The sequence below is a fragment of the Hyla sarda genome, unplaced genomic scaffold (assembly GCF_029499605.1).
Source record: "Hyla sarda isolate aHylSar1 unplaced genomic scaffold, aHylSar1.hap1 scaffold_1392, whole genome shotgun sequence".
In the NCBI taxonomy this organism is placed as follows: domain Eukaryota; kingdom Metazoa; phylum Chordata; class Amphibia; order Anura; family Hylidae; genus Hyla; species Hyla sarda.
This window is the reverse complement of record NW_026608021.1, coordinates 50,590-76,315: the sequence shown is the minus strand read 5'-3', so window position 1 is coordinate 76,315 and position 25,726 is coordinate 50,590. Positions and strand designations below refer to the sequence as shown.

General features: G+C 50.2%; 1 protein-coding gene across 1 annotated transcript in view; it reads right to left on the bottom strand.

Annotated features, from left to right (window-relative positions):
* Positions 1–4,161: 4,161 nt before the first annotated feature.
* LOC130306729 (probable hydrolase PNKD) overlaps positions 4,162–25,726 on the bottom strand; it is a 35,045-nt gene continuing 13,480 nt past the window's right edge. Inside the window, exons 4-9 of the mRNA XM_056552122.1 lie at positions 19,789–19,847; positions 18,178–18,270; positions 17,117–17,280; positions 16,319–16,405; positions 5,125–5,240; positions 4,162–4,751 (exon numbers count right to left, since the gene is read on the bottom strand). Of these exons, the coding sequence (XP_056408097.1) occupies positions 4,578–4,751; positions 5,125–5,240; positions 16,319–16,405; positions 17,117–17,280; positions 18,178–18,270; positions 19,789–19,847 (693 nt within the window). The 3' untranslated portion in view covers positions 4,162–4,577. The remainder of the gene's footprint in view (positions 4,752–5,124; positions 5,241–16,318; positions 16,406–17,116; positions 17,281–18,177; positions 18,271–19,788; positions 19,848–25,726) is intronic.

Below are 25,726 nucleotides of genomic sequence, written 5' to 3'. Positions count from 1 at the left end.
CAGAGATGTCTGTGGATAATAGAAGTAGTGAAGAGAGTACATGTGGGGCCGAGTGCTGCACTTACTGTCATATACAGAGTGATGGAGATGTGATGTCTGTGGATAATACAGAAGTAGTGAAGAGAGTACATGTGGGGCCAAGTGCTGCGCTTACTGTCATATACAGAGTGATGGAGATGTGATGTCTCTGGATAATACAGAAGTAATGAAGAGAGTACATGTGGAGCCGAGTGCTGCGCTTACTGTCATATACAGAGTGATGGAGATGTGATGTCTGTGGATAATACAGAAGTAGTGAAGAGAGTACATGTGGGGCCAAGTGCTGCGCTTACTGTCATATACAGAGTGATGGAGATGTGATGTCTGTGGATAATACAGAAGTAATGAAGAGAGTACATGTGGGGCCGAGTGCTGCTCTTACTGTCATATACAGAGTGATGGAGATGTGATGTCTGTGGATAATACAGAAGTAATGAAGAGAGTACATGTGGGGCCGAGTGCTGCTCTTACTGTCATATACAGAGTGATGGAGATGTGATGTCTGTGGATAATACAGAAGTAATGAAGAGAGTACATGTGGGGCCGAGTGCTGCTCTTACTGTCATATACAGAGTGATGGAGATGTGATGTCTGTGGATAATACAGAAGTAATGAAGAGAGTACATGTGGGGCCGAGTGCTGCGCTTACTGTCATATACAGAGTGATGGAGATGTGATGTCTGTGGATAATACAGAAGTAGTGAAGAGAGTACATGTGGAGCCGAGTGCTGCGCTTACTGTCATATACAGAGTGATGGAGATGTGATGTCTGTGGATAATACAGAAGTAGTGAAGAGAGTACATGTGGGGCCGAGTGCTGCGCTTACTGTAATATACAGAGTCCTGAGTGATGGAGATGTGATGTCTGGACCAGAGATGGATCGGGACCAGGAAGGTCGGACCACTGGACCAGATGTTGTTGTTGCAGACTCAGGAGCTCTTGATGTTTCTGCGAGTGAGCGGAGAGATCGTGGTGAAGGGAAAGAGAAGTCTGCGGGAGAGCAGAGAAACAGTTCAGAGAGACTGTCCGGGGACAACCCTGAGGACCAAGGGGCCAAGATACTTGTAAAGGGGATGACAACCCCTAAAGGAGGAGAAGAGTTGGAACAAGTTGGCTTGAAAGAGCAGAAAGCAAAGCTGCAGAAAAGTGAGTGTGCGTCTCTGCGGGAGGAACTGTCCCGCTCCCAGGGTCATGTGACCAGCAAGGAGAGAGAGTTGGAGAGTCTGGCCAAGCAGGTCCCATCCAAGGAAGAAGTGAATGTCCTGTGTGGGGCATATCTGGCTCTACAAAGTGATCACAGGGCTAGGTTGGTAGTCATGGAAGAGCTGGAGAAGGAGAAAGTGGTAATGGCTCACAAGGTGCAGAGTCTGGAGGTGCAGAATGAAACGCATATTAAGTCTCGCGCAGCTGCCTTGGATTCACTGGGTACTCAGCTCTCTGAACAAGAGGCTCAGCTAAAAGTCTATGAGCAGAAAGTGTCCAAGATGGCGCCGCTGAATAAAGACCATGAGCAGATGAGAGAACTGCTGTCCCTGGAGGATACTGTCAAAAACTTCACAGAACTGCTGGAAAGTGAGAAGATGAACTCTGCTAAGCTCAAGAGTGAGACCGAGACGCTTTCTCTAAAAGTGGCGGAGTCTGAGCAATGGACTCAAGAAACAATAGAGTCTGAAGACCATGAGAGGAAGCCATATGAGAAGTCCTCTGAAGATGACTGAGGTGAAACCCTATGGGAAGTCCTCTGAAGCTGCAGAGATATGGACATTGGATGGTGAAAATGCTGAGGCAGAGAAGTTCTCGGAGGCAGAAGCTAAACCAGAGATAACCGCAGAAGTCATGCAAATGGGTGATACAGGCTTGGTTGGCCACCAGCAAACCGGGCAATGGTCGTACCGGTGACAGAAGACAATGGCCTGGATCATCTGCCTTGTCCGCACCGAGTGTCCAGAGCACTGCACAGACCAAAGCGAAGAACCTGGCGATGGAAAGGTGAGATGAATGGAGCCTTCTACAAGGAATTTGTCAGGTGACCAAAAGTCTTGTGCTTGGTGGCTGATGAAAGTGCGAATGAAAGAAGGGTGCACTGTCATGATTCGGCTGGCTGGAGGTGGATCCTCTGTGTCAGAGAGGGATTGGCGTGGACCGTGCTGGTGGACCGGTTCTAAGTTGCTACTGGTATTCACCAGAGCCCGCCGCAAAGCGGGATGGTCTTGCAGCGGCGGTAGCAACCAGGTCATATCCACCAGCAACGGCTCAACCTCGCTGACTGCTGAGATAAGCGCGGTACAAGGGAGTAGACAAGAGCAAGGTCTGACGTAGCAGAAGGTCGGGGCAGGCAGCAAGGATCGTAGTCAGGGGCAACGGCAGGAGGTCTGGAACACAGGCTAGGAACACACAAGGAAACGCTTTCACTGGCACAATGGCAACAAGATCCGGCGAGGGAGTGCAGGGGAAGTGAGGTATACATAGGGAGTGCACAGGTGAAGGTACTGATTAACCTCATGCGCCAATCAGCGGCGCACTGGCCCTTTAAATCGCAAAGACCCGGCGCGCGCGCCCTAAGGAGCGGGGCCACGCGCGCCGGGACAGCACAGACGGGGGAACAGGTCTGATAAGCGAGTCGGGACGCGCATCGCGAGCGGGCGCGTCCCGCATCGAGAATCGCATCACAGCTGGGAACATTATCGCAGTGCACCCGGTCAGCAGGTCTGACCGGGGCGCTGCGAATAGGAGAATGCTGTGAGCGCTCCGGGGAGGAGCGGGGACCCGGAGCGCACGGCGTAACATGCGCCATGCGGTATAAAGTCTGTACGCGGTATGTAACGGCCTGAACGGGGTATAAAGAGTCTGTGTGGTATGGAACGGGTCTGTACATGGTATAAACAATCTGTATGGGGTATGTAACTGGTCTGTACAGGGTTTGTAACGGGCCTGTAGGCGATATAAAGATTCTGTTCACGGTATGTAACGGGCCTGCACGCGGTATAAAGAGTCTGTACGGGGTATGTAACGGGCCTGTACGCGGTATACAATGGTCTCTACGTGGATGGGTGTCAGGGTGGAGGATGAGAGTCACCCTAGTCTGTTCCACCAGCTGTGTGCAGCCTTCAGCCTGTACTGGGTTTGTCATTCACTGACAGGAAGCAGAGATCTAGAATCCTTTTATTATACGATGATTAAACAGTCACATGACCCGGTTGCGCCTGATTATGAGATGTTGCGTTCGGAATAAACACATTTCCTGGATGATCATTCGTACCGTCTTTCACCTTTTCGGTGCGTCCGCTGGGGCCTCAGCCGCCATCTTTCTTCTGTATACGGCAGGACGGGCCCATGTATAGACAGTAGAGTAGACCAATAGATATTAACCCCTTATCTGCCCAGAACGGCGCCCCCTCCTGCCCATGGCTGGGCCTGGCATTACGGTTCGGCCTCAGTCTCCTCAATGTTTATTAGCAGCATTACCAGACACAGACTGTGGGCACTGGGGGCGCTGTGCCTGGAGACAGGATCGGGGTCCATCGCCCAATATTCAGGGTCATCATTCACATTGGTGGGATCATTAAATAACAAAGAAAAAACTAAAACCCTGAAACTGGGGGGAGGGGACAGATACACGCGCGCCCCAAACCTGCAGACTGGGAGGGGACGGATATACGTGTGCCTCAAACCTGCAGACTGGGGGGGGGGGGGGGGAGGGGGGGGGGATACACGTGCACCCCAAACCTGCAGGGGGGGGAAAGGGAGGAGGGGACGGATACACGTGCACCCCGAACCTGCAGACTGTAGGGGGAGGGGACAGATACACACGCGCGCTGGGACAACGCACAGATTGACACTAGGGTGTGAGGTGGGGGGTAGCGCAGGGAGCGGAGTCTCCACAAACCTTAAAGGGGTGACCCAGTTAAAAGAAATACAGCCTCTTACTCTACAAACAGCGCCCCCCCCCCCCCCTCTCCTCAGGCTGTGGGTAGTAATATAACTCTGCTTCATTTATATAGAACGGAGCTGTAAGGCTCCTTCCTCACTATAAAATTAATCCGTTTTATGTTCCGTTATAAAAACCCTTAAAATTGTTTGTTACAGAATCTCATTATAGTCTATAAAAAAAAAAAAGACTATAAAGGGATTTTAACGTTTAACGGACGATTTTAAGGGTTTTCATAACGGAACATAAAACGGATTAATTTTATAGTGTGGAAGGAGCCTAATACTGCGCACAAGCTGAGGAGAGGGGGCGTTGTTTATTCCGAGCGTCCGTCACAAACATTTGACTGGTTGAGATCTGGATGTACGGACCATCACAGATGACGAGACGGCGCCATAGTCAGAGGTGGGCGGGGCAGAACAGCGCCATAGTCCGGTGGGCGGAGCCATGCATGTTCTCATGTAGCGCTCAGGTGTTGGTTGTCTGTACAAAATGTGTAGAAAGGTTTTGGATTTGCAAACGTCTTGATCTCACGTCCGCCATGACAGTCCCAGCAGGACACGTTGTCTGTAGAGCGTTCATCTGGTCCTTATTGCAGAGATCACATGACTACCGGCCCTTGAATAAGTCTTTCCTCCTCCGTACTTCCTCTAGGACCCGAGAACGGAAATGACTCCAGTCCTGGTCGGGCGCGCGCTGCATGTCTAGGGCCACGTGCAGATCACGGCAGTGAGTGCGCAGGAACGGATTGTACTCCTTCTCCTCTCCCAGTGTGGACGGGCACTGCGGGAAGAAAAAACGGAAATGAGCGTCAGGGGAACTAACCCTATCACATGACCTCGTGTAGCCTCCAAAGCAGCAATCACAAATCTCCTGCTCTTAGCTCCTCCCATACAAACCCCGCCCCCTACATCTCCCAGACCCCACCCACCCCCTACATATCACATCCGCCCCCTCCCCCCCATATATACATCTCACATCCCCCCCCTCCCCCATATATATACATCTCACATCCCCCCTCCCCCCCCATATATACATCTCACATCCCCCCCTCCCCCCCCATATATACATCTCACATCCCCCCCCTCCCCCCCATATATATCTCACATCCCCCCACCTATATATATCTCACATCTGCCCCCTCACACCCACTCACCGTGCTTCTCTTTTCCAGTCTTTGCTGGACGACCCACTGGAACTTCTTGTCGCGCGCAGCGTTATCGGGCTCCACCACGGCGGCGAACATGAGGTTATCTGCTGCATATTCATGACCTGGAAGAGAAATGCCGGGATGATCATGGTCAGGATCTCTGCTTACTGTCAGTGAAAGAATAGAGATCCTGCGCACAGCTGCAGCTCAATACAATGTTTATCTGGACTGGATACATAGTAACAAACCCTCAGCTGGGCTGGATGTGGGGGGGGGGGGGGTGCATAGTCTATTGTTCTCCATCATATCCCAGGATCCCTCCCGCCATGCTATGGTCATCTCCAGTGATATCACTATTCAGGGTGAGATGTCATATCATTCCTCACCACTAGATGTCTCTGGTGAACCATTTATTTATGTCACCTCCCGCGCAGGTTATTGTAACGTGACATTGTAATGCGACTATTCTCTAAGTGAGGAGGATGTACCGGGCCAGGGCCGCGAATATTCTCTACGTGAGGAGGATGTACCGGGCCAGGGCCGCGAATATTCTCTACGTGAGGAGGAGGTACCGGGCCAGGGCCGCGAATATTCTCTACGTGAGGAGGAGGTACCGGGCCAGGGCCACGACTATTCTCTACGTGAGGAGGATTGAACCGGGCCAGGGCCGCGACTAGTCTCTACGTGACGAGGAGGTACCAGGCCAGGGCCGCGACTATTCTCTACGTGAGGAGGATTGTATCGGGCCAGGGCCGCGAATATTCTCTACGTGAGGAGGATGTACCGGGCCAGGGCCGCGAATATTCTCTACGTGAGGAGGAGGTACCGGGCCAGGGCCGCGACTATTCTCTACGTGAGGAGCATTGTACCGGGCCAGGGCCGCGAATATTCTCTACATGACAGGGACGTACCGGGCCAGGGCCGCGAGTATTCTCTACGTGACGAGGATTGTATCGGGCCAGGGCCGCGAATATTCTCTACGTGACGGGGATGTACCGGGTCGCGAATATTCTCTACGTGACGGGGATGTACCGGGCCAGGGCCGCGAATATTCTCTACGTGACGCGGACGCACCGGGCCAGAGCCCAGAATATTCTCTACATGACGCAGTAGTGTACCAAGGGGGGGGGGGGGGGGTTCTAGCCATCGGGCATTTTCCCAGTAGGCCATCCTCCTGCCCTGTACAGTAACACGGGCCGGACTGGCCTATTGGGCAACCAGGAAATATCCCTGTTCGGCCGCTCGCCCTGTCGGCCGGCCGGTCCGGCAGAGCGGGAGCCTGGCGCCGGAGCAGGAGGCAGAGGGTAAAAGCGCTCGACCTCCGGCTCCCATTTTTGTGCCTAGCATTTGCTCTCTGGCTCACCTGTGATTGCTCCACTCCCCAAATAATAGCCAGCACAGCTATGTGCATCAGCCGGCCGCCGCGTAATGACGCTCGCTCACATCCTGCTTCCAGAATTCAAAGGGCTGGCGTCACAACGTCCTGATGCCGGCCCTAGGTATTCTGAGTGTGTGACGTGACCGAGTCATTACGTGTCGGTCGGCCAACGCGCGTAGTTGTGCTGGCTTTCATCTCGGGGAAGGTGCTGCCCTGGCTCCCCGGCAACTACAAAAAGGTATCAGCCGGGGGTAGGGAGGGGTTTATCAAATCTGGGGGTACTACCTACCGGGGGGAGGGGGTTAATCTTGGGATTACCTGCCTACTGGGGGGAGGGGAGGAGTGTAATCTGGGGGTACTACCTGCCTACAAGGGGAGGGGGGTCTAATCTGGGGGTACAACATGCCTACTGGGAGGGTCAGGGTTAATTTGGGGGTACTACCTGCCTACTGAGGGGGCTAGTCTGTGGGGACTACCTGCCTACACACCTTCCAACCAAACTACCAGGAGATGAGACATAGGGGGAGGAGAATGTGACATGGGGGGAGGATAGAAATGAAATGGGGGAATAGATGTAAAATGGGGGGAGATTGGACATGAAATGGGAGGATTTCACCATTTATTATATCGAAATCGCAATATTTAGGTCCATAATCTCAATTGCAGTTTCCCCATGTCGTGCAACCCTACTAGCTATCAGGGGGGTGGAAATTTTATAAAAAACTACTTGTCCACGGGACTAAAATGGAGCAAAATCTACTTGTCCCTCATGACGATCCACTTGTCCGGCCAATTTTCGCTTTTACGCTCTCGTTTTTTACTCCTCGCCCTATAATAGCCATAACTACCTACTATAATGAGAACTACCTACTAAAATGAGAACTACCTACTATAATAGCCATAAGTACCTACTATAATTACCTACTATAATGAGAACTGGGGTAATGAGAATTGGGGTAGTAGCAGATCTGTCTCCAGATGGCTCATGTGGTGCTGTACTCTATGCATGGCGGTTTACAAGCAGTAATTATTATTCTTTTCCAGAAGGTTCATAGTTTAATTCTTTACTTTTACCACCAGAATAATTCCAACCATCGACTCCAGGTCTCTTGTTGAGGATTGCGGATTGAGTGTCTTTTCTACTGAGGAGACGTTCACCATCTCACTTCTGCTACATGATTGTGTTTTGGACAAAGAGCCACTTCAGAGATCATCAACAGGAGATCCTCCGGTCCGGTTGTCGGTTTTCCTTCTAGCTTCTGGCATAATGAAAGGTGGTAATATTTAGCACGCCATCTTCATATCAAAGTGGATCTCTAAAGAGAATACATTCCGCACTGGACATGTGGCGGACTTTGTAGCAGTTTGACCGTATGAAAGAAATCTAGTCCTGATCATGATCCACAAGAAAACAACAACCAGTCCATACTACAAGTCTATTAGGATTCAGCAAAGTTTATCCTAGAATCTTAGTCACAATAGTTTTAATGTGAGAGAAGAGACTATACCATCAAAGTGTGACTCGAACCTCTTCTTGTTAAATCTAGAAGATCCGGAAATACTCTGGTGCCTCCGAGTTCATCAGAGAGGTTGTACCTCCATAGGATGCTGATCTACCAGGACGAGATGTTCTCTGCTAGTGAAATAGTTTCTATCAATCTTCTTCATAAGGAAATCTTACAGAAGGTCTTCACTGTATCCATTGTGATGTCATTCTGTTTGGCTTTCAGAGTCTGGTTTTTCCAACCATTTGGGAGAGAATTCTGTAGGCTTCCTCTGCACCAAAATTTACTGTAGACAAGGTTCCTAAAATCTGTACAACCGGCTTCGATTGAACTGAGATGATAAAACTCTAATTCCTTCATTGTTGATCCTTTCCTTAGGAAATTCAGCTACACTTGAGTCTGTAAGCATCTATTATTTGTGGTCGTGGCTTGCATGGAAACGTACTTACCAACATTGTTCTAGCAACCTAACCTATCGGTCTGTGGTGTGCCAAAACCTTAAAGCGTGGGCACGCCTATAGAGGGAAAAAGACACATGATTTAGGTAAAGTGTTTTATTTGTTGTTCAACAGTTTACAAAGCTAAGTACGTAAAGACCTGGGCAACCTCGACATGAGGGTCAGGTATGTAACAAGCAAAGCAGAAGGAATTCCACCTGGCCATTGACTTAATCAAGTGGGCCGGTACGTTGTGCCGAGAGGCTGCTGAGGCCGCACCCATGCGGAAAGAATGTACAGATATGGTTCTAGGACCGTGACCTGATGCTGCCACTAGTGTGCGTATATGTTTTACAAAAGCAGCTGTTGTAAGTGGCCTGCTATCAAGCGGCAGTAGTGGACTGTTGTGAGGTGCGTGCTGGTGGGCTTACTGTAAACTGTCTAATACCGACACTGGACACCATTTGTGTCCAGCCGGGAAGTAGGTGACCTGGACCTCCTGTCTTGAGGTTTTAGTGAACCGGAGCAAAAGTACCTGGTTGTTGCCCTTGCGTGTCAACTGCCCCTTTGGTCAACCCCTGTTCTGAAGTAGAACCGCACGTGAACTCACCGGGTCGCAAGAACCCGTAAAACCCAAGATACATGGCTGCCTTTATGGTGAGACTGAGGGGTAAGCCAAACGGGGACATGTCCAGCATATCCAACATACCCCTGAAGAGTTCACTAGGAACAGGAACCCGAGTGGGCGCCCTAATAGGGGCCATGTTGCTAATCCCTCTGAGAATGGCTTTAATGGGATGTGATGCAAAGGTCGTTTGCCAGCCGTCTATACTGGTTCAACCCAGCACCAGCGAGTGGAACGGGGGTACCGCTGTGCCCATGGGATCTGTGTCTGGTGCCACCTGAAAGAAAAGACTAATTTTATTCCTTGATAGGGCGTCAGCTGTTACATTGTGCGACCCTTCTAAGAACTGAGCCGTGAACTGGAAGTTCTGTAAGGACAACTGTACCAGCCTCCCAAGGAACCTCATGAACTGTGGGGACCTGGACCTCTCCTGGTTTAAAATCTCCACTGTGGCAGAATTGTCACAAATGAAGGTCACCAACTGTCGAGCCCAGCTGTAACCCCAGACCTGCGCTGCAACCACTATCGGAAAAATTTCGAACAGTACGGAGCATTTTGCAAACCCGGGGATGCTGCTGACCTGTGCTGGCCATTGATCAGCTACCCAATGGCTACCGAAAATGGCCGCGAACCCCAACGCTGAGGAAGTGTCCGTGAATACCTTAGAAGAGGAGTCTGATGCCATCGGTGTAAAAAAGGAGACCCCATTCCAGGAGTCGAGGAACTCCTGCCACATGATTAGGTCTTCTATTGCCTCGTGACCGATGTGGATGATACTGTCTTGGCATGGAGCTGCAGACAAGAGTGCCAGGAGCCGCGACACGAACGAACGCCCTTGAGGAATTATCCTCATCGCAAACGCCAGCATGCCTAGGAAGCTCTGTAACTACACCCTAGTGGTGATTTGAGAACGGGTGAACCTACCAATCACCGCTCTGATCCTCTCTAACTTTGCTTGAGGAAGCCTGGCCTCCATCCTAGTTCCATCTAAAACTACCCCTAAGAAGGTTAGCGACCTAGTCGCCCCTTCTACCTTGTTGGTTGACACCGGGATTCCCAGTCTGTCAAAAAGCTGCAGTCCTTCCTTTAACTGGTATGGACAAACCCCTGGTGGCTCGATCAGTAGGAAGTCATCCCAGTAGTGCAAGATGTGTTTGCAACCCAGCACTTTTTCTAGTGCCCAGTGAAGGGCTATGGCCAGTTGGTCAAAGAGCCATGGGCTGCTCTTCGACCCGAATGTTAGCCTTACCGCGAAGTAGTACTTCTCCATCCACTTGATGCCGTACCACTGCCATAGTTCTTGTTTTACTGGAAGCAATTTAAAAGCATCCGCTATGTCAATTTTGGACAAGGACACCCCTGCGCCCAGTTGCAGGATCATTTGGATGGCCTGGTCTATGGAGGCGTACTTCATCCCAAACTCCTCAGATGGAATTAGGGAGTTGAGGCTGGGAACTATGGAGGAATGAGGCGCTGACAAATCTTACACAAGACGCCTTTTATAATTAAATTTCCCCACCACAATACCGATGGGACTCACCCTCCAAGCATCAAATGGAGGTGAGGAGAAAGGTCCGATGACGAAGCCCTTGTTTACCTCCGCCTGAAGCAGTTCCGTCACTGCGTCCGGATTGTGGGAGGCGGACCTGAGGTTGTCGCACTCATAGGTGGACTGGGGCAGGGCTATTAACCCAGTGGGGAATCCTTGCCGGAAACCGTCCAACAGCCACTTCACCCATCCTTGGTCGTGATGCGCCCTCAGAATCCTACCCAGGGCCGAGACACGGACCACGCCTAGTCATGCCTGGGATGCCTTCTGGGGGCAGACAGTCCTAGGATGGCCTCGGTAGCAACTGAAACATACGTGGAGGAGCCTACACTGATTGTAGTTACACGTAGAGGTGTTGGTTATTGCAAATTTGATTTCTGACTAGTTAACGGACTGGCCTCCCTAATCTGTCGTTGCTAGGCATGCTCGTCGGGCCCGTGCCTGCCAACGTGCCAGCGCCTCTTCCCACTGGGGCCTCCTTGGGGTGGAGGTCGCACCAGGCTGCCGTGTGGGAGATGGACTGACACGTCCCGCACGCAGGAGTCCTTAAGCCTGCAAAGTGCTGACAGAAAAGCTCTGTCTATTCTCGACCAATCCGTCATGTATGCGAACTGCGCAAGGTGGCCGCTGCCTTGGCTGCAAACGACTTATGGTAGTCTTAATACGCTGTGCCACCATATCTGTAGCCCAGATCGGTGACGTATAGTAGGTACGCATCCAGCTCCTCTCTCCCATCAGGCCTCATGGAGCATATGACATCGCGGTACATACTAAACCATATGACAGATTCCGAAATCGTTAGCTTCCGACTGAGTCTGGCGTCCTTGCTTTTAAACATTACGGAAAGTTCTCCGCATGAGACTACCCTGGTCTCAGTGAGGTCATGGGTGGCGATCAGCAAGGACGCCAAGTTAACGTCTCTACCCTCTAAAATGTCCTTCTTGAGGGTAGGACTGATGAAGTGAGCTTGGCTGACCGGGGGCGGTTCCAGCATCCTACCTGAGGAGCCCGCCTGTGGACCGGGCGCGACTGGTACCAGCTGGAAACAAGGCTCGGGGACCTGTTGAGCAGGGGCCTGTATCGCGGCTGCTGCCACTGGCTGAGCGGCCTGCACCCTGTCTCTGTCCATAGAGTCCAGCCTGTCCTGAAAACCTGAGACTGCATCCAGGACCGAGCTCATCTCGTGTAGCTGTGTGACGGGGTTTTTAACCAAAGTGGTCCCTCCGGACTCTTGACCGGATCCAGCCTCTGACTCTGCTCTAAGCAACTTATAGAGCTGCGCCTTCCTGGCGGAGGCTGGGTAGGCCACCCCTTTCTTACGGAGCTCCTCCATAAGCTTGGGGATGGACCAGTTGCGTTATGCCTGAGAGTTACCCCTGTCAGACCTTCTGACAGGCGTCTCTGGCAGGGACCTGGTTTCCTCAATATCGGAGGCATGAGACATCCTGACACCACCTGTCCGGGCCAACGAATTGGGTGCCGGTAGAAGACAAAACAGAAGATAAACAACCATCGCCTAGCCAGCGCCTGGAGCTCTCCGTTTGAACGTTCCTATACACACCTGAAAACCACGACACTTCACTTGGTAACTGAAAAGCACTGCGAGGCGAGCTCTAGATACATAAAACATGACCTATTTATGCAACTGCTGGCTGGGCCCTAGTACATAGTGCCTGGCTAATGCTACCAGGACGTGAGGTACCACCACCAAGCTGGGAAGTGCCGAACAGCCCGAGGCTGGGTTAACCCAGTGCCCCAAAAGGTCTCACCTAAACTCGCCGTGCTGCGTCCTATGTCACCAAAACCGTACCCGGGGCGTGACCCGGGCTAAACCTGTGCCGTAGTGTGCGTACTAATGGGACAACCCCCGTGGCCGACCCACCGTCCTACCGTGCATGCCACCAGACAGGCCCTCACCAGTGAGGATCTAAGAATCTCTGAGATATGCAACACAACATGGCATGAGTGAGATAATGCACCTGCACTCTCAGTGAGGACAGCCGGACGTTGTCTGCACCACTGCCTTCTGACCTTTGAAGCAACTAACCAAAAACATAAGTTTTTTTTTTTTTTTTGCATTCTGAAGACTTGTCAGAAATAACATAACCAACCGTGACACGGCTGCTCTGAAGAGGAGTCAGATGAACAGCGTGAGTTTGTGCGTTTGCTCTGAGGGCGTGTCGGTAACAATATGACTTTGCTCGGGAGAGCAGTTCAGAACTGACCAGCGAGTTGCTCCGAAGATGTGTCAGTAACAACATGGTCCTATTTTTTTTTTTTGTGTTACCAAATTGCAGTGCTGAGTCCAAGCCAAGTGCTATCTGTCCTGAACTCGCCCGCCCTATACCATACATGTTTAAGGAAAACAAATAACCCACCTTCCGTATATCCAAAGACCAGCAGGTGTAGACACGCAGGAAACTATAACACAACAAAACATGACTGCAACATTTATAAGGTGACCTGGTGACAGCCTGCTGCGTGCCCCAAGCCCCTTAAACCCCTAACTCTGGTTGTTACGGAAGGTGTCAGTGCGGTTGCCTGTGACAACTGCGTCTGAACCTCCTTCCCGGGGGCCCCTGAGTGTGAAGGGTTAATGGACTCTGAATGGGTGACCCTCAGTTTATTGTGCAGTACTGCTTGGACCTGACATCAGTAGTGCCTGTGACCGCAGTCTGGAGCCCCCCCCCCCAGCCTACCAGGGATTAATGAAGTGAAAGCTGTTAAATAGTTCAACATTTTCTGCAACATGTGCCCGTTGCTATGGGATCCTGCACTGGACGCCACCGATCAACGCCCAGCAGAGCCTTTAGGACGTCAGCACGATATGTCAGAACCCCGCCGCCCACTGTAGCTGCTTAGCATCACAGGAAGCCATGATCCCCAGCGCTGACATCCTCAGCCCGGCCCAGCATGAGGCGCCACATGAGGAACCCAGCTCCTCCCCTGAGCCACGCCCCCTGCAGAGGAAACCTGACGCCCGTCCAGCCTCCCCAGCTGGGAGCGCTACCGCCGGGTGTGCACCATGCTGAGCGGCATCTCCGCTCCCCACCAAGCCACGCCAGCAGCAACTGAACCGCAGACGCAGCCCGCCAGGAGTGGAAGTACACCGCTCGCAGGCCGGACACCGCAGACCCCCAGGGCCCCGAAACTAAGTGCGTGCGGCCCGCCTCTGTGTGCGCACATGTATGTCTCCCCGCTGCTGGGCGCTACCGGAGGTCTCTGCAGCAGGTGAGACCATGAGACACACCGAGGTGCAGCACACAGGGAAAGGACAAGTGGGCATAAAACACCTTTTAGTACGTGCGCCCCTGTGTGCCTGTCACGATTCGGCTGGCTGGAGGTGGATCCCCTGTGCCAGAGAGGGATGGGTGTGGACCGTGTCGGTGGACCGGTTCTAAGTTGCTACTGGTATTCACCAGAGCCCGCCGCAAAGCGGGATGGTCTTGCAGCGGCGGTAGCAACCAGGTCGTATCCACCGGCAACGGCTCAACCTCTCTGACTGCTGAGATAAGCGCGGTACAAGGGAGTAGACAAGAGCAAGGTCTGACGTAGCAGAAGGTCAGGGCAGGCAGCAATGATCGTAGTCAGGGGCAACGGCAGGAGGTCTGGAACACAGGCTAGGAACACTCAAGGAAACGCTTTCACTGGCACAATGGCAACAAGATCCGGCAAGGGGAAGGGGAAGTGAGGTATAAATAGGGAAGTGCACAGGTGAAGGTACTGATTAAAACCTCATGCGCCAATCAGTGGCGCACGGCCCTTTAAATCGCAAAGACCCGGCGCGCGCGGGCAGCACAGATGGGGAACGGGTCTGGTAAGCGAGTCGGGAAGCGAATCGCATCCCGGCTGGGAACATTATCGCAGCGCACCCGGTCGGCAGGTCTGACCGGGGCGCTGCGAATAGGAGAACGCTGTGAGCGCTCCGGGGAGGAGCGGGGACCCGGATCGCTCGGCGTAACAGTGCCGCACATGTGTCTCCCCGCCACCGCGCGCAACCGGAGGTCTCAGCAGCAGGGGAGACCAAGAGACACCGAGGTGCGGTCCACAGGGGAAAAAGTGTGCATGAGAAAACACAGCAGGGACCCCTGGGTTTAAGCAGCTGGCGCAGCGGCCAGTGCACATGCAAAGAACGGTACCAGGGCCGAGACGGCGCTTACCTTACAAATCGCCGAAGCGGACTGGAACTGTATACACGGCAAACACACTTGGAACACGCGGGGAACGTAAGGACTCACTGCAGTGTAAACTCTGCACAAGGCCACATACGCCCTGATTGAGGTGAGAGGGGGGTATTTATAGGAGACCGCCCCTACCACAATTATAGCCCAAGGGCTTTCACACAATGATATTCCGCTCTTGAAGAACCATCATATAATGAATACAGTATGTGAAGTCGCCAGGTCCATAGGATTCCATAAAGGGATGAGAAATTTGTATTTGATTTAGAGAATTTCTTTCGTTCTGTAAAGAATCTACCAGAAGGATAGAAGAAATGGTCGTTTTCCTTCATATATCCATGGCCGCTGGCCCTGAACTGTACCTGAAGGCTCGTATTGCAGAACAGTAGAGGAATAATCTGTATTGGATAGTAAGAGGCTCTCGCCTTGTCCTAAACAAAGTGTTGTCTAGCTGAGATCTGCAAATGTTTTGTCCTTCCAGGCCACAAGAGCTTGGAGTTCATAGATCTGAGGTGGAGTTGGTTTTTTCCATCTCGTGATTTTGAGCAAAAAGAGAATTTTTCCTTGTAGTTTCTTCAGTCTCTTCTACTAGTTCAACATCCTCCTGATAAGCAAAGAGGGTCCAAATTTTGAGTCTGTAATGCAGCCTCCTGGTCCATACTGCTATCCTGTATAGGCTAGTAATTCAGCCTTTGAGATTGTAGTCCTTTTAGGAATTACCCTCCCTTTGGGTTTCTATGTAAGATCCCATCTGTGTGCTGCCTTGGGACGATGAGGAAAAACAAAATTGTTCTTACCTGTAATTTTAATTTCCTTGAGTCCCATGGCAGCACACCAATACCCTCCCAATACTAGTTTTTTCTGTAATGAGTCTATATTTTATTAACACCGGTGAGATCTGTAGGAGAGGGTCTTATCAGGTCAGCAATTAACTATGCTAATTTCTTAATTATCTTGCAAGGTGAACGGTCCTAGGTTGGAGACTGGGGGATGAAATATCCCATCTGTGTGCTGCCTTGGGACTCAAGGAAATCAAAATTACAGGTAAGAACAATTTCGTTTATATACCTCTATGATCCTGTATATAATCACTTATCTGGGGTATATATCCTGTGTACAGCTGGTACCTCTATATGGTCCTGTATATAATCAGAGGGGGGGGGGGGGGTGTAATTGAGGAGTGTGGATTGGGGGGGGGGGGGGGGGGGCAAACAAAGGGTCTGCCCCGGGTGACCAATGCTCTAGGTACACCCCTGACATGACTAGGATGTACCGGGCCAGAGCCGCAAATATTCTCTACAGGACAGGGACATACCGGGCCAGAGCCGCAAATATTCTCTACAGGACAGGGACATACCGGGCCAGAGCCGCGAATATTCTCTACAGGACAGGGACATACCGGGCCAGAGCCCAGAATATTCTCTACATGACAGGGACTTACCGGGCCAGAGCCCAGAATAATCTGTACCTGACACGGACGTACCGGGCCAGAGTTTAGAATAATCTCTACATGACGGGGACGTACCGGGCCATAGCAGTGTGCTGTCACTCAGAGAGGCCACCGTGTCCAGTGACGCCAGCATGGTTCCCGCCGAGCCCTCAAACATTCTTCCTGCCAAGACAAAAATAGAAAAGTGGCTGAGCTGGAATCTGAACACAAAGCCTGGATCATTACATCTATCACTCCGCAGTCCTAGAGGTCAGGGTACAGAAGTCACTCTGCTGTCCTAGAGGTTGGGGGGGTCAGTAGTCACTCCACTGTCCTAAAGGTCAGGGGTACAGTAGTCACTGCTGTCCTAGAGGTTGGGGGGGTACAGTAGTCACTCTGCTGTCCTAGAGGTCGGGGGGTGGTCAGTAGTGACTTAGTTTTACTCCTATAACAATCCGGCTCTATTATAAGCTGCTGCCCCTTTAAGAGGAGAGAGCTCTGTAGTGCCGATCAGTGCGGGGCTCCGGTGTCTCTGCAGTTTATCGCTGCGCACACATCAGGACACATTTAATCTCAGAAGAAGGATGGGATTAGGATTTATTCTCAATACGAGGCAGAGATCCCCCCCCCCTCCCGAGAAGGAAGCACCCACTGGGGCCCCTGAAGGTGATTTGTAGTATTACGGCTCAGCCCTATTTATTTTACTGTAGCCGACCTGAAATACCAGACACAGCCTGTAGACATAGGGGGTGCTGTGCTGGAGCTGTCCCGTCTGTGTGCACAGGAATCACCGCAGTGATGAGGAGCGCCGCCATTTTACTATACCAAGCAGTCAGGCATCTGCCTAGTTCTATCTGTAGTGACAACTAACATGGAGGAGGAGTCTGGACTAACCACAGCCGGCCAGGAAGAGGAGGTCCCCGGAGAACAGGCAGTCCGGTCCGTCTCCAGATTTCCCATCCAGAACGTAAATCATGTGACCAACAGTGTGACCCGGAGTGAAGAATGCCTGAAACTGCAACCGCCCGACCGCCAACTGCTCCCGATCACACAGAGGACTGCGGAGGAAAAAAGACTCCATGAGAGGGGGCGGAGCCAGATAGATACCACAGAGGGGGCAGGCACAGACACCAGAGATACCACAGAGAGGGCGGGCACAGACACCAGAGATACCACAGAGGGGGCAGGCACAGACACCAGATACCACAGAGAGGGCGGGCACAGACACCAGATACCACAGAGAGGGCGGGCACAGACACCAGAGATACCACAGAGGGGGCAGGCACAGACACCAGATACCACAGACGGGGCGGGCACAGACACCAGAGGGGGCAGAGATAGAAGAACCACAGCGTGGGCCAAGCCAGACAAAAGAGGAACAAGAGTGGGCGGAGCCAAATAATCAATGAACCAAAGAAGGGCGGAGACAGACAACCGAGGAATCACATAGGGGCGGAGACAGAAGAGTTATCACAGGGAGGGCACAAATGTTTTCCAGCGCTGCATTTATTATAATTTATTTTTATATATACCCCTATACGGGAGGGGTTCACTTATTATGAGAGTGCAGATTTTATGTCTGAACCTTCCCTGGAAATCTAAAAGCTTTGTTGTGATTGGTTGTTATTGGAAACAATGGTAGACTGGGCAAGAACCAATATGGCCGCCAGTGCTGGGAAAGAACCAATATGGCCACTAACCCCACCCAAAACACAGGACAGCACCCACCCCATCTGCCTGGCAGCCATGACACATCCCAGAATGCCATCCCCCCCCCCTTCATGGTTATGGCGCACCTCAGCTGGACCCTTATTCTGCCCTGGAGGGTCTGCACTTGGTGTGTCTTATCAGGTGGGGTCCAGTCCTGCACTGTGGCCCTTTATCCTCGGTCCCCACCAATCACACACAGCATCACCTCATGAATTAACCCTTCACTGGTGTCAGGAATCACGTACTGCGTCAGTTCTGGGATGTCGTCGCAGGCGTTCCCGTAGATGCGGCAGGAGCGGTGCAGCTTCTTCAGAGCCTTGTTCCCTCCACTGTGATCCCTGAGGAAGAAGAGAGGAGAAATAACAAAGCGCTACTGCTCCCTGGTGTCAGCCATACAGGAGCCCCTCCCCCATCTCCTCTTATGATGCTTTTGCACTATTATAAGGTGCTGACCCTTCCTCTTTAATAGGAAACCTGAGGCATTCTAGAGCGTTGCGCCACCCACTGAGTGAAGACTGGTTTAAAGAGGAGCCCTCCTGGCTGTAACAGTGTGTCTGGCGAGGGCTCCTCCGGGGCGTAACAGTGTGTTTGGCGAGGGCCCCTCAGGGGTGTAACAGTGTGTCTGGCGAGGGCTCCTCCGGGGCGTAACAGTGTGTCTGGCGAGGGCTCCTCCGGGGCGTAACAGTGTGTTTGGCGAGGGCCCCTCAGGGGCGTAACAGTGTGTTTGGCGAGGGCCCCTCAGGGGCGTAACAGTGTGTTTGGCGAGGGCCCCTCCGGGGCGTAACAGTGTGTTTGGCGAGGGCCCCTCCGGGGCGTAACAGTGTGTTTGGCGAGGGCCCCTCCGGGGCGTAACAGTGTGTTTGGCGAGGGCCCCTCCGGGGCGTAACAGTGTGTTTGGCGAGGGCCCCTCCGGGGCGTAACAGTGTGTTTGGCGAGGGCTCCTCCGGGGCGTAACAGTGTGTTTGGCGAGGGCTCCTCCGGGGCGTAACAGTGTGTTTGGCGAGGGCCCCTCAGGGGCGTAACAGTGTGTTTGGCGAGGGCCCCTCCGGGGCGTAACAGTGTGTTTGGCGAGGGCTCCTCCGGGGCGTAACAGTGTGTTTGGCGAGGGCTCCTCAGGGGCGTAACAGTGTGTTTGGCGAGGGCTCCTCCGGGGCGTAACAGTGTGTTTGGCGAGGGCTCCTCCGGGGCGTAACAGTGTGTTTGGCGAGGGCTCCTCCGGGACGTAACAGTGTGTTTGGCGAGGGCTCCTCAGGGGCGTAACAGTGTGTTTGGCGAGGGCCCCTCAGGGGTGTAACAGTGTGTTTGGCGAGGGCCCCTCCGGGGTGTAACAGTGTGTTTGGCGAGGGCTCCTCCGGGGTGTAACAGTGTGTTTGGCGAGGGCTCCTCCGGGGTGTAACAGTGTGTTTGGCGAGGGCTCCTCCGGGGTGTAACAGTGTGTCTGGTGAGGGCTCCTCCGGGGTGTAACAGTGTGTCTGGTGAGGGCCCCTCAGGGGCGTAACAGTGTGTCTGGCGAGGGCTCCTCAGGGGCGTAACAGTGTGTTTGGCGAGGGCCCCTCAGGGGTGTAACAGTGTGTTTGGCGAGGGCTCCTCCGGGGTGTAACAGTGTGTCTGGTGAGGGCTCCTCCGGGGTGTAACAGTGTGTCTGGCGAGGGCCCCTCAGGGGCGTAACAGTGTGTCTGGCGAGGGCCCCTCAGGGGTGTAACAGTGTGTTTGGCGAGGGCTCCACCAGAGGGTGGTGCTGCTCACGGGTCAAGGTGTATATGGGGCCCTAAAGACAACAGCAGGATTATAAATGGCTCCTGGCAGACAGGGCCCCAGGTCCGGTCAAGGAGCGTGTTCACAGCTGAGATTCGTACCAGTGTTTATGTGTACACAAGATGGCCTCCAGCACGGCGCCCTCCCGCTCCAGGCAGCTCTGTGAAAAAGAGGAAAAGGTTATTGAGGATTTTATCTTATTTGATGTAAATATCAGAATATTCCCCAATATTCCCCGCGCTGTGTAGTCAGATTAACCCTTTTAGGGCAGAAGGAGTGACAGCATCTACGGGGGCCACCAGAAGAGATTAAACAACAAGTAGTTTACATTTATATTTACAGCTCGTCAACTGTGATGTATGATATGATGTATATGATCTCTCTACACTGTATATAATCCCTCTACACTGTATATAATGTATATAATCTCTCTACACTGTATATAATGTATATGATCTACACTGTATATAATGTATATGATCCCTCTACACTGTATATAATCTCTCTACACTGTATATAATCTCTCTACACTGTATATAATGTATATAATCTCTCTACACTGTATATAATCTCTCTACACTGTATATAATGTATATAATCTCTCTACACTGTATATAATGTATATAATCTCTCTACACTGTATATAATGTATATAATCTCTCTACACTGTATATAATGTATATAATCTCTCTACACTGTATATAATGTATATAATCTCTCTACACTGTATATAATGTATATAATCTCTCTACACTGTATATAATGTATATAATCTCTCTACACTGTATATAATGTATATGATCTCTCTACACTGTATATAATGTATATGATCTCCACTGTATATAATGTATATGATCCCTCTACACTGTATATAATCTCTCTACACTGTATATAATGTATATAATCTCTCTACACTGTATATAATGTATATGATCTACACTGTATATAATGTATATGATCCCTCTACACTGTATATAATCTCTCTACACTGTATATAATGTATATAATCTCTCTACACTGTATATAATGTATATGATCTACACTGTATATAATGTATATGATCCCTCTACACTGTATATAATCTCTCTACACTGTATATAATGTATATAATCTCTCTACACTGTATATAATGTATATAATCTCTCTACACTGTATATAATGTATATAATCTCTCTACACTGTATATAATGTATATAATCTCTCTACACTGTATATAATGTATATAATCTCTCTACACTGTATATAATGTATATAATCTCTCTACACTGTATATAATGTATATAATCTCTCTACACTGTATATAATGTATATGATCTCCACTGTATATAATGTATATGATCCCTCTACACTGTATATAATCTCTCTACACTGTATATAATGTATATAATCTCTCTACACTGTATATAATCCCTCTACACTGTATATAATGTATATAATCTCTACACTGTATATAATCTCTCTACACTGTATATAATGTATATGATCCCTCTACTGTATATAATGTATATGATCCCTCTACTGTATATCCTGTATATGATCCCTCTACTGTATATGATCCCTCCTGTATATAATGTATATTATCTCTACTGTATATCCTGTATATGATCCCTCTACTGTATATAATCCCTCTACTGTATATAATGTATATACTGTATATAATGTATATACTGTATATAATGTATACTGTATATGATCTCTACTGTATATGATCTCTCTACTGTATATAATCTCTCTACTGTATATGATCCCTCTACTGTATATACTGAATATGATCTCTACTGTTTATAATGTATATGATCTCTACTGTATATCCTGTATATGATACCTCTACTGTATATAATCTCTCTACTGTATATAATGTATATAATCCCTACTGTATAATCCCTACTGTATATACTGTATAATCCCTACTGTATATGATCCCTCTACTGTATATCCTGTATATGATCTCTACTGTATGATCTCTCTACTGTATATCCTGTATATGATCTCTCTACTGTATATCCTGAATATGATCTCTCTACTGTATATCCTGTATATGATCTCTCTACTGTATATAATGTATATGATCTCTACTGTATATGATCTCTACTGTATATAATGTATATGATCTCTACTGTATATGATCCCTCTACTGTATATAATGTATATGATCTCTACTGTATGATCTCTCTACTGTATATCCTGTATATGATCTCTCTACTGTATATCCTGTATATGATCTCTCTACTGTATATAATGTATATGATCTCTACTGTATATGATCTCTACTGTATGATCTCTACTGTATGATCTCTCTACTGTATATACTGTGCTCTCTACTGTATGTGATCTCTCTACTGTATATAATGTATATGATCTCTCTACTGTAAATGATCCCTCTACTGTATATACTGAATATCTCTCTACTGTATATACTGTATATGATCTCTCTACTGTATATGATCTCTACTGTGTGATCTCTACTGTGCTCTCTCTACTGTATGATCTTTCTTCTGTATATACTGTATGTGTTCTCTCTACTGTATATACTGAATATGATCTCTCTACTGTATATAATGTATATGATCTCTACTGTGTGATCTCTACTGTGCTCTCTCTACTGTATAATCTTTCTTCTGTATATACTGTATGTGTTCTCTCTACTGTATATACTGAATATGATCTCTCTACTGTATATACTGTATATGATCTCTCTACTGTATATAATGTATATGATCTCTACTGTGTGATCTCTACTGTATATACTGTGCTCTCTTTACTGTATGTGATCTTTCTTCTGTATATACTGTATATGATCTCTACACTGTATATGATCCCACTAAAACACGAACGTCCCGACACAGACGGCAGCCACCCTGGCACACGCTAACAATGCGCTTTCTCAGGCGATGCTCTAGGTGCTGAACGTCTTCAGACTATCTGCACTATAAATTCCTGCTTAAATCCTATTACTCCGCTCTTCATCTCAAACAAACATATTTTACCTCCCTCATCTCCTCTGTCTAAGAACCCAAAACACCTTTTCGACACGTTCAACTCTCTCCTTTGGCCTAAAGTACAGACCCCAATCACTGATCTCTGTGCTGAAGACCTGGCCAAATACTTCAAGACTAAAATCCATGACATTCGTGATGAAATCCTCTCCCAGTCCCCTAAAAGTTCTGATCCAATTCCCGGCCACGTCTCCTCTTCATCACTCTCAGTTTTTGGGCATGTAATGGAGGATGAGGTTTCCAGGCTCCTCCGCGCCCCACTACCTGCTCTAGTGACCCCCATGCCTTCACACCTCATCCAGTCTCTCTATCAGCTGTCACCTAACTAAAATCTTTCACCTCTCCCTCTCTTCTGGGGTCTTTAGCTCCTCCTTCAAACACTCGATCATAACCCCACTATTGAAAAAACCATCTCTGGACCCGTCCTGTGCAGCCAACTATCGACCCGTCTCAAATCTCCCCTTTATCTCCAAACTCCTGGAACGCTTGGTCTACTCCCGCCTTATCCGCTATCTCTCCGAGAACGCTCTCCTTGACCCCTTACAGTCTGGTTTCCGCTCCCTTCACTCCACAGAAACGGCCCGAACCAAAGTCACTGACGATCTTCTGACGGCCAAATCAAATGGCAATTTCTCTTCACTGATCCTCTTGGACCTCTCTGCGGCTTTTGACACTGTGGATCACCAACTCCTCCTCAGTAGTCTCCGCTCCATTGGTCCCAAGGACTCTGCTCTCGCCTGGTTTTCCTCCCATCTCTCTGGCCGCTCCTTTAGCGTCTCGTTTTCTGGCTCTACATCTCCTCTTCCCCTTGCTGTCGGGGTTCCCCAGGGATCGGTCCTGGGTCCTCTACTCTTTTCACTCTACACATCCCCCATTGGAAAAACAATCAGTAGATTTGGTTTCCAGTACAACTTCTACGCTGATGACACCCAACTCTATACCTCCTCCGCCAACATCACCCCTGCACTCCTACAGAATACCAGTGACTGTCTCTCTGCTGTCTCAGACATCACACCTGCACTCCTACAGAATACCAGTGACTGTCTCTCTGCCGTCTCAGACATCCCCCCTGCACTCCTACAGAATACCAGTGACTGTCTCTCTGCTGTCTCAGACATCCCCCCTGCACTCCTACAGAATACCAGTGACTGTCTCTCTGCCGTCTCAGACATCTTGTCCTCTTTATATCTGAAACTAAATCTTTCTAAAACAGAACTTCTTGTCTTTTCTCCATCACCTGATCCTGTACCTACCCCTGACATTTCCATCTCGGTATGTGGTTCTACCATAACTCCGGGCAGCAGTCTCGCTGTCTTGGATTATACTGGACTCTGATCTGTCTCTCACTCCCCATATTCAGTCTCATTCACGTTCTTGTCACCTGCATCTCAAAAACATTTCCAGAATCCGCCCGTTTCTCTCGACTGAATCTGCTAAAACTCATTATTGCTTTGATTCCCTCCGACCTCGACTACTGTAACTCTTTACTAATAGGCCAAACTCTCTCCTCTCCAGTCCATCCTTAATGCCGCAGCCAGACTCATCTTCTTCTCCAGCCGCTACACCGACGCCTCCTCCCTGTGCCAGCCGCTACACCGACGCCTCCTCCCTGTGCCAGTCGCTACACCAACGCCTCCTCCCTGTGCCAGTCGCTATACCGGCGCCTCCTCCCTGTGCCAGTCACTACACCGACGCCTCCTCCCTGTGCCAGTCACTACACAGACGCCTCCTCCCTGTGCCAGTCGCTACACAGGCGCCTCCTCCCTGTGCCAGTCACTACACCGACGCCTCCTCCCTGTGCCAGCCGCTACACCGACGCCTCCTCCCTGTGCCAGCCGCTATACCGACGCCTCCTCCCTGTGCCAGTCGCTACACCAACGCCTCCTCCCTGTGCCAGTCGCTATACCGGCGCCTCCTCCCTGTGCCAGTCACTACACCGACGCCTCCTCCCTGTGCCAGTCACTACACAGACGCCTCCTCCCTGTGCCAGTCGCTACACCGGCGCCTCCTCCCTGTGCCAGTCACTACACCGACGCCTCCTCCCTGTGCCAGCCGCTACACCGACGCCTCCTCCCTGTGCCAGCCGCTATACCGACGCCTCCTCCCTGTGCCAGTCGCTACACTGGTTACCAGTTCAGTCCAGAATACAGTACAAAATCCTCAGTCTCACACACAAAGCTCTCCACAATGCTGCACCTCCCTACATCTCCTCTCTCATCTCCGTCTACCATCCTACACGTTCTCTCCGATCTGCTAATGACCTCAACATCTTCTATAATCCCAACTTCTCACTCCCATCTCCAAGACTTTACTCGTGCTGCACCGGTTCTCTGGAATATTATCCCTCAATCCCTCAGACTCAACAACAACATCCATAGATTCAAACGTGGCCTGAAAACACATCCCCCCGACATATCCCCAACATATCCCCCCGACATATCCCCAACATATCCTCAACATATCCCCAACATATCCCCCCGACATATCCCCAACACATCCCCCCGACATATCCCCAACACATCCCCCCGACATATCCCCAACATATCCCCAACATATCCCCCCGACATATCCCCAACATATCCCCAACATATCCCCCCGACATATCCCCAACATATCCCCAACATATCCCCCCGACATCCCCAACACATCCCCCCGACATATCCCCAACATATCCTCAACATATCCCCCGACATATCCCCAACACATCCTCAACATATCCCCCGACATATCCCCAACATATCCCCCCGACATATCCCCAACACATCCCCCCGACATATCCCCAACACATCCCCCCGACATATCCCCCCGACATCCCCAACACATCCCCCCGACATATCCTCACACCTCTTGTTTGAATAGTTATTGTGTAATATTATGTCTGATACTTGTCTTTGTTCCCATAATTGTAAGCGCTGCGGAATCTGTAGGCGCCATATAAGTAAATAAAATACTGTATGATGTATATTATCTCTATACTGTATATAACTGATCTCTATACTGTGACGTATATTATCTCTACTGTATATAATGTATGCGATCTCTA